General features: G+C 37.9%; 1 protein-coding gene across 1 annotated transcript; it reads right to left on the bottom strand.

Moving 5' to 3' along the window:
* Positions 1 to 3196: 3196 nt before the first annotated feature.
* Positions 3197 to 9115, bottom strand: Smp_005210 (histone deacetylase 1; the record flags this gene model as incomplete). The annotated part of the gene is made up of 6 exons (XM_018794114.1): positions 3197 to 3616; positions 4421 to 4737; positions 7750 to 7998; positions 8303 to 8459; positions 8493 to 8681; positions 8714 to 9115. The coding sequence occupies 6 exons, from the start codon at positions 9113 to 9115 to the stop codon at positions 3521 to 3523; spliced, it is 1410 nt and encodes a 469-aa protein (XP_018648559.1). The 3' UTR covers positions 3197 to 3520.
* Positions 9116 to 9719: the final 604 nt, after the last annotated feature.

Below are 9719 nucleotides of genomic sequence, written 5' to 3'. Positions count from 1 at the left end.
TGTGGTCAGCATCCAGTGTCGAACACTTTCAGAGCTATTGATTTCGGGGATTTATTTACCGCTAGTCTCCAACCACTGGTTACGATGGTCATGTGGACATCATCCAGACAGTCAGCACATTATGACGTGGTTCAACTCAATTGTCAATGACTACACGGACTGGCATCACGTTTTGGCTTGGTCGCCTCTGGTTTTCTTTCAGCCTCTTCTTACACTAAATAACGAAGGCGGTGGCTAAGCATACATACAAACCACCTCAGTTGGTGAACATTCGCTAACACATCAACTAACTTGCCACCTTGACTTAGTACTCTGTGCGTAACCCCGACATTGTTTTCTTGATGGTCCCGAAATAAACGGGCGATCCTTCAGAGGCATCTGTGATTGAATACTAGCAGTTAAAATAGCACATTGTGTCACTGGACAAAACTAAAGAGAATTCAGCGAAAACTTTTATTTTCGACGAAATCATTTGCTTAAGCCGTACGTTCGCAATTATAGCCGTATGATAAATATGTGTCTATAGAAGGATAGAAAAGATCGCATCATAAAATGATTCAAGACTGTTATTATCAAATGAGTTTACGCAATAATCAAGGGGTAAGAGAAGAATATGAGGATGAAAATAATTTACGAGTCAGAAATATGAAAGACAAAGATGTCACAAGTATTCGGAGTCTGACAACACCTTTTATAATCGAAACGTACCAACCCAGTAGAATGAGAAACGAAGAGGTTCGAGTATCGATATATCGAGAAGTGGTTAATCTAAGCTGGCTAGCGGTCGTAGGAGATGTGAAGCACGGAGTATCCACTCGTAATCTGGTGCACACGTGTGACCGAGTGCCTAGGTGAGTCCATTAAAACTCATGTGGTCGGCATGAAATGTTGAAGACTTACAGAACTATTGATTTTGGGGATTTATTTACTACTACAAAGATAATTGTCCACTTGACAGATATGAAGAAAAATGAAAGACACAAAAGTCGTAGTAATAACCGAATAATAATCATGAAAAACTGTTAAAGGATAATAATAACTGATTATAGTTTGAAATTACAAAACACTGGTTTTTAAAAATCCCCAAAAGATGACTAAAGCATATTACAAAAGATGATTAGGGCCAGGAAGTATGAGAGGTTGGACATATCGTATTTGCACGCAGAGTTCCGGCTTGAGTTAGTGGAGGGCCAATACCTCAGTAGTGCCTAAGTTTTTGATTCGACCTCCCTTCGATCCAATTCCTTTGATTATGTAGATTATTTTAAACGACTCCTCTGGAGCATTTAGTCAACTCTGGACACATCATGTCCATCACATTGTAATATTCAAAGCGCTTTCATTCATTTCCTCCTTGATGTGGTGAGTGAGCGCTGCAAATTAGGGTGTAACTCTAATCGACGGTCAAATTTCATCATCCGGCATTTTGAGCTGTGCTGTATGGAATGTTCATGGCAGTTAACTACAGCCTGAATGAATGGGTTGAACATTTCTAGAAAGAAGCAGAATCCACGAAAATCGAGCAGTCCTTCTTTTGCGAAGTAGCTACATTTTTGACAAGAATTTATCAAATAGCTGTCGTACGTAACCTCTACATTTTCCTAATCGTAAGCTCTCATTTCTACTCAGTAATTGCTTTCATTTCATTTTCCGCTCGTAAATTAGTATATTGCTTAGCTATATATCGAAAATACCCTTGTCATGTACCTGTTGAGACTTATTATTTAAGACACCATCCAGTAGCCTTCTTAATAAATGCTGTCAGTCGAGTTTAACAAAGATGATTGTGAGGTCTCATCCAACATTCTGATAACAGATTCGTAAGCATGGGATTGGTCCATAACTCATGTGAAAAATGCACTGCAAAGACTTGTAGTGAGGCATAAGAATTAGAGATTCGTTCTAAAACATACATATCAAACTAGTTGTAAGACTACGTTACCACCAAACAGATGAAAACTGGATAATTCTCCTACATTATATACTTATCACTTTTGTTGCAGCACATTCTACTTATTATCAGGATTGAGGTTTGTAGTAATCTTAATGGTTGAATTCATGAGTCGATCTAAGCTAGACCACCATTGAAAACCTGAAAGCATATGTTTGAACATAACCATTTACTCTAAAAAAAACTGCATAGATCAAAGTCAAGTAGGGAAATCGGAACTTCGTTACCGCGATGGATTAAGTTCCACAGATACTCTTCATATTTTTCAAAGTAACCAGTAATAGTTATTCCCCCATATTAATTTCTGATACATTAATCTGGTCACATGTTCCCATAGTGAGCGTCCCATTAACTCACTTAAGATTTTTCAACGTCAATATAATCCACGTTTTCCCAGAAATGGAAAAACAGTACGGAATACAGCTTTGTAAATAACCAATACTTTCCAGATAATAAAGTACAAGTCATTTCAAAATCCACTAGTTGTATCACAACACATTATTACTGCACTCCTTTCATCTTGGAAACTGATAACATGTAACTACTATAACGAGGTATTTGCATAAGAGGCATGTATATTCTTCTGTACTCTACATACATTTACGAGACACCATGAATATATACAGTACCCCGATGATTGTTTTAAGCATTCTATATTTTGTTGGCACTCCTTTTATGACATTTCACACAGATACATATAAAAAAGATGTCTCAGAAAACTGACGGATAATATGGCTAGAAGGGAGTTTTGAAAATGATAACTGATAGCCGTCTGTGCAGTCAGAAATGTGGATAAATTTCTGGAGAAATCAACGTGTTACTGTCAGGTTCTGAGTCATATGAATCCATTTCTGCAACATAGTTACTTTATTGAGCGGTGCATTAAATCCGGTATCCAGCCAATCGACATTTAATGCTTCCACCTCTTGCAGGTGATATGCTTTTATAAGATTATGCGACTAAACCTATTGTTAATGAGTGGAACTGTAAGTTCGATTAGACAATAAGCTTTCGTATACACCAAACTAATCTTTCTTATTTCAGTGGAACTCTTACTAATATAGCTTAACTTTCGCCGACTAGAAGAGCACTTTGAAGAGACTCAGTGGAATATTGCTATTTATTTACGTACTCATATTTTCTAAACAAAAAAATATACAAAATGATTGACTTGTTCGGAAACTGATTTTTTACCCTGCCACCAGCTGGTCGATATATTTTCGAATTACAGAAAAGTGGTCATTTGAATTCTGTAGCTTTTTATTACATACCTTTTTCATAAAACATATAAGCAAAATTGAATTCACTGGACATTAGAATAGCAAATGGTATACGTTTGCAAGAGCTGTACACTTTAACAGTAAGTCGAATAAATGCGTACAATATGACAGGCAATTTCGGAAAATAAGAAGAGACAATACATATAGTTAGATGTCAAACAGACAATGAACACAGGATATCATAAACATGACATTCATGTGAATCACGGGGGATTATTTGTATAAAAGGAGACGGACAAAGACATTTACAAAAATTATTAAGAAAAAAAACAGTGTGACAGAAACCCAGTTAATTAGCAGCTCGCTCCGGTTCTATTAGACCGTTGGCTTTTTTGGATAAATCAACTTCCATTTTTTCTACAAAATCGTTTTTGGACTCCGAACGCTAAAACAAGGAATTATTATTAAATGACTGATAAAATGTTGCAACGAGCGAGATTCAAACCAGATAATCAAATCCCAATTTTAATGATAGATGTAACCTAAAAACTCGTATCCTACGATTATTTATGATTTAAATGACTAATAATTGTGTATAAATACAAGTTTTCAATTTTATCGGAAAGATTAATTTTACTAATAGGCAAGTCGTATTGTTTTCAAGCGTAAGCTTATTTGAGGGATTAGATTAATAATTGACTTTCGACAACCTTCGCACGCAATTCAGACAATCAAATGAATATCCATAACCAAAAGGAAATATACGTCTTTATCACCACATACAAACAAGACAGTGACGAAAATCACTATTATTTACAATATGATTAAGCTTTAGGTGGTTTTCGGGTAAATAAGAGATACGAGCTTGCTGAAACAAATTACTTTCTAATTTTGTGCTAGAGATAACACATCGAGAACAGTATGAAACGAGCATAGACAACATTTCAAAATGGGTATAGGAATATTGAACTTCACTACACTACCCAAACATCTTGAAAGGTACAGAAGCATGCAACATATGGGGATCAGTACATTTATTAGTACCAACCGTGTTCATTGTTTAGTTCTAAACGCTGATAAGAACGAGATTCAACGCATACTAGCAAACTACATGTCTAAAAAAGGAATTAATTGACACATTTCAATAGTACGATGGTGGCAGTTAACTAAAAAAGTGGTCTACGATAGGGGGCATAGCTGATTTAAATATAAGTAATCATAGGACTTAGTGATGAAAAATTGACTTTACCTTGTCACCAGTAGAATCTGTCTTTTTAGACCCACTTCCTTCTTTACTGTTTGGTTTCGTGGTGGATGAACTGGCATCTTCATCTGTGCGTGCGCGTTTTGGTTGGTCTCGGTGATTTTGAACATCTCGTGAAGCTGATTTGCCTGATCGAAGAGTGGTGCCTCCAAGCCCAGAACCTTCTTCTGGATCGTCGAAAAACTCGTTATTGGGCATGATGGCTTTATCAGCAGCCATAATTGAAATTCTTTTGTCAGGGTCGGCTAAATCTTTTGCAACAGCATCATTTTCGTCAAAATCAACAATGTCATCCGGAATATCTAACGGTCAAGTTACATAATAAATTTATATAATTGAGTGCTGAATATGATTTAAAAATGTGGACAAATATTAAATACTGACTCTGAAAATATTTATGCTCTCAAAATGACTTCATCATATGAATAAATCTATCTTAAAGAAACTGAATATTTTATGAAGTTGTAAAAACATGGTTTAGCAAAAATCCCATAAGGTTCCGAATATGATGACGTGAGAAAACAAATCAGATCTAAGTTAACCATAAGTCTAAGGAACGATCGTGAGCAGTGATGGGCAAAGAAAGCAAAAGAGATGGAAAAGGCAGCGTCTGTAGGTAACACCAGACAACTTTTCAGACTAAGAAAAGAAACTGGAATTAAGAAGTCAAGTGCAAGTGAGACAATCGTCGAAAAAGACGGCGCTCCAATCTGCTCAGTCCAGACGATTAGAACGATGGGTGAGACACTTGAAGCAGTTTAGCTGGACCTCAGCTACTCCATAGCCACCCACTATTTCCAAACAGCCAGAATGTAACATTGACGCTACAGCTAATCTCAAACGAAGAAGAGTAGTTGGTCCAGATGGATTACCTCCAGAGGGCTTTAAGAATGGTGATCCAATTCCAGAGATTAGGTTGACTAATATTCGACTCTGTAAACCGAGAGGTTTTGTGTCAGTGTCTGTCATTGAAAGGTGTACATCAGAAGTACATAAACCTTGTGAAGGCTGTTTACTCGAACACTACCAATCGAGTGAGAGCGTACGGCAAACCGTCATCTAATTTTACAACCTCAAGTGGTGTCCGACAAGACTGTCCACTATCTCCATTTTTGTTTAACTTCATCATAGACCTACTGATGGAAATAACACTCGACGACTGAGTTTTCAGGAATTGATCTCCTTCCAGGAGGTCTGCTTATCGACTTAGAATACACAGATGACATAGTACTGCTTGGTGAAGACAGTTTTTTGATAGCATTGAGCTACAATCTCAGGATGTTTGGTATGCATCTCACCTTCCCTAGATGCAAATTGTTGCTTCAGGACTGACCTGCGTCCACACCTGAATTAGGGATAGGGAGTGAACTAGTCGAATGCGTTGACAACTTCACTTATCTCGGATGTCTGATCAGTCCTAATGGGTTGGTGTCTGACGAAATCTGTGCACGGATTCAGAAAGATCGTTTGGCTTTTGTCAACTTACATCACCTATGGGGAAGTCGAGATATCCGTATATCAATTAAAGGACGAGTGTATTGCTCATCAGTTCGTTCTGTTGTACTTAACGACTGAGAAACGTGGCCATTAAACGTAGAAGATATTATTAAGTGACTAGTATTTGATCACACATACCTAAGAAATATTGCTCGTATCTGCTAGGATCACTGTGTAAGTAATAGTGAGGTTAGACGCAGGGTTTTTTATTTTATTTAAACACATAAATATTGGTACAAGGAAGCAAAAGATATATATGCGCCGCACAAATCCCATTCGATTTGTGTGAGGGCTGTGATACTGTCCGGGTGCCCAAACCGAAGCAGGTGGTTTTCTTAGGGGGCCACACCTGGAGCTTTTGGCCTAAAGGTCTGATCCACAAGGCAGTGGAGCATCGTAAGGAGATGCAATCCCATGGTAGCCGCCGACCAACGATTGATTCATTCTTCATTTGTTCCCTCAGGATACTGGAGCCCATGTACACCACTGGTTTGGAATCAGGGTTTTCCAACTCCCCTAGGTGGACTCGCCATGACCACCGACCCGGTTAAAGCACCGGACATTCGCTTTTCATCCTCCCAATTTCGTAAACAACACCCGTGGTACGAGAAGGCAGTGAGTAGGACTTCCCTGGCAGAGGCTATATACGCGTGGCCACATGAGAGCATTTCGAGAGGGAGAGCGGAATCTCCCCACTCTCGCCGTACCAGGGCATTTGGGGGGAATGGTAAGTCAGTTGATGAGGTCTTGGATCTTCATCGACTGAGATGGTTGGGCCACGTGTTACATATGCCTGAACACCAATTACCACGACGCGCAATGCTGACTGGTATTGGAAACAGCTGGGACAAAGTTAGGGGCGACGAAACCAAAATGAAGCATCAGTCCATAAAGTCACTAACTTCTAGTCTGAGCCATGTTGGTAGATGTAGACTACTTGGTTGGGGTCTTCGCGACTATCGTGACCAACGGATAGAGACTCTAGGTGACGTGGCTCAGAATCGATCACAAAGACGCAGGTGTATAAACTCTTTGTCTTCCCTTAAACCGTGAGATTAAAATTGCTTTATACCTTTCTTTCCACGAACTAATTCTTTCTTCCTTTATTATATCCTTATACACAATCTTTCTTTTGTATATTACTACCATTGAAGTAACTACTTCTATGAATTTGGTGTTGATATTGTTGTGCTAATGAGGTTTGGTAACTTGAACTGATACCTGGTGTTACGTTGTAGCTGAATGACCATAATACTTGTTTTAAAGTTCCGTCATATTTTATCGACCCGTTGTAGGGAAAAATTTTCGCTCCCAGGTATTATACATAGGATGTAATAATAATAAAGTCAATACTCCCACGACTGAGGAAATGGTCATTGACAACGAAGTATATGTATATATATATTCGCAATTTTAAAATGTGATGAAACGTGATGGATCGGAGCGTTTTTTTACGTTAACAGTTAAAAATCATATCTACAGCAATCAATATCATCACTGTTAATAGTAATGTAAGACAGTCAGTTGGACTTGATCAGTTAGATTTTATTAAGTAGGTAACCAGAGTCATAACAAGGTAGCATTTGTTTTAATACTACCACTACTTTGAACCTCTGATATGGAAAAAGACGTTAAAAACCAACTAGTCCAAAATACTAGACATCCTAAATAGTTACTTTGAAGAATCAGTCAACTAATCCGATTTTAAATTGGTGGGGATTCAATAAATATTTCAGTACACCTTGAAGAGCAGGAAAGTGCATCTAGTGATAACGGTATGATGTAAATATTTACTAACGGTTGAACATAAGACCTACCTTGCATTTGAACACTAGGACAGTGAGGTATCATTCGTAGATTTTCAAACAGTTTCGTCTTTATATGCTCAAGATATTCATTAGTATTCTGATTAGCCATGTTGCTCGGACTTATATGCAGCTTGAAGTCAGGGCCGAAATACTCATAATAATCATTGTAGGGTAAATCATTGGGGATCTCAGTTGCAAGGGCAATGGATGTTTCATTAGTCCAGCATCTAGCAACATTTCGGATTGTATAACCACCACCTGTAATAAGGAAATAACTTGGACATTAAATATAGTAACTGAAACATAAAATTACATTAATACATGTTCATGACAGAAGCAAAAAATGTGACCTGCATCTTGGGGATATTAAAATATACTGTTATTTTAGTTCCCGTTCAGTGGTCGTCAATAACTATGTATGATGAACAAATTATCACAGCTGCAATCATGGAATTTAACTTGATATGTATTTTGTAGTAAAATTATGAAAACTAGAAAAAAAAACACTATGTATACAGAAACGTAAATAAATAAGCAATTACAGAAGCAACCAGATACAAACCTCCTACAAGAAGAAGAGGTAAAGGAAATGAGCGGATAAATTCGACGCATTTTCCATGGCCTTTCAGACTAAGATTGAAACATCCAAGTCGATCACCACATAATGAGTCAGCACCACACTGTAAGACAACGGCCCCGGGTCGAAAAGTTTCCATAACCTAGACAATGTAGAAAACAATAATGAAACATACTTTCGTCACGACAGGCTTAAAAATACGCTCGTAGCAATCATCATCCATCCCGTCTCTCAGTGGACAATTGACAGCGTAATATTTACCGCGACCTGCACCAATATCTTTTAGATCACCAGTTCCGGGAAAATACTCGCCGTACTTGTGGAAACTAACGGTCATCACTCTATCAGTAGTATAGAAAGCTTCCTGTCTGATTAACCAATTAAAGTTTTACTTACTTCAACACCATCACCATGATGAATATCAATATCCACATAAAGAACTCTTTGGTGATATTTCAGAAGTTCTAAAATCCCTATTACAATGTCATTGATGTAGCAGAATCCTGATGCCTCAGATTTCTTTGCATGATGGAGGCCACCACCCCAGTTAATGGCGATGTCAGTTTGCTGTTTATTCAGTTTGACGGCTGCAGCAATAGAACCACCAGCCGATAACTGGCAAAATTCGAAAAGTCCATCGAAGACAGGACAATCTTCGCCAACATTGAAACGTTGCATTTGTTTATTGAATTCATGCATATTGTCTGGCCTTACATTCTTCAAAAATTTGACATATTCATCACTGTGAAATCTTGTCATATCTTCGCTGTATGCTTTAGATGGCCTATAAACTTCCATTTTTCTATATAAACCATAGTTAAGAAGAAGATTGTGAGTCATCCTTATGCGATGCGGTTTCATGGGATGTCCCTGACCGTAATAATAATTTCCAATGTCACCTAGAAGTGAAATTTATGGAAAATACTAATCAATTACAAGTCTGTCAGAAAATCGATTGAAAAAAGGTAGCTTATGGAAGCAAAATTAAATTCTAAACCGCGAAAAACCTAAGCTTTTTAAATGGAGTCTACGGATGTCTAAAAGACGCAAAACTCTGTATTTGTATGAATGTGGTCGAACGGCATAGTTACTTATCCAATTACTGCAAGATCTCTGCTTCGTAATCAATCAACTTTTAACAATAACAAAATAATGATTACAGTAAGGAATAAGTTCAAGAAATTACCTTCGATTTAGTCCAGAAACCATCTTACCTACGTTACTACCGACATCTAACATTAACAGATTTAGTAACTAAGGCCAGAAGTTGCCCTTTAGTGTCAGTAGTCGATGCAACTGCCCCCAAATGCCCTGGTACGGCGAGAGTGGGGAGATTCCGCTCTCCCTCTCGAAATGCTCTCATGTGGCCACGCGTATATAGCCTCTGCCAGGGAAGTCCTAC

This window comes from Schistosoma mansoni, chromosome 1 (assembly GCF_000237925.1).
Source record: "Schistosoma mansoni strain Puerto Rico chromosome 1, complete genome".
Taxonomy (NCBI): domain Eukaryota; kingdom Metazoa; phylum Platyhelminthes; class Trematoda; order Strigeidida; family Schistosomatidae; genus Schistosoma; species Schistosoma mansoni.
Note: the sequence above shows the minus strand (reverse complement) of the source record. Positions and strands in the feature narration are given on the sequence as shown.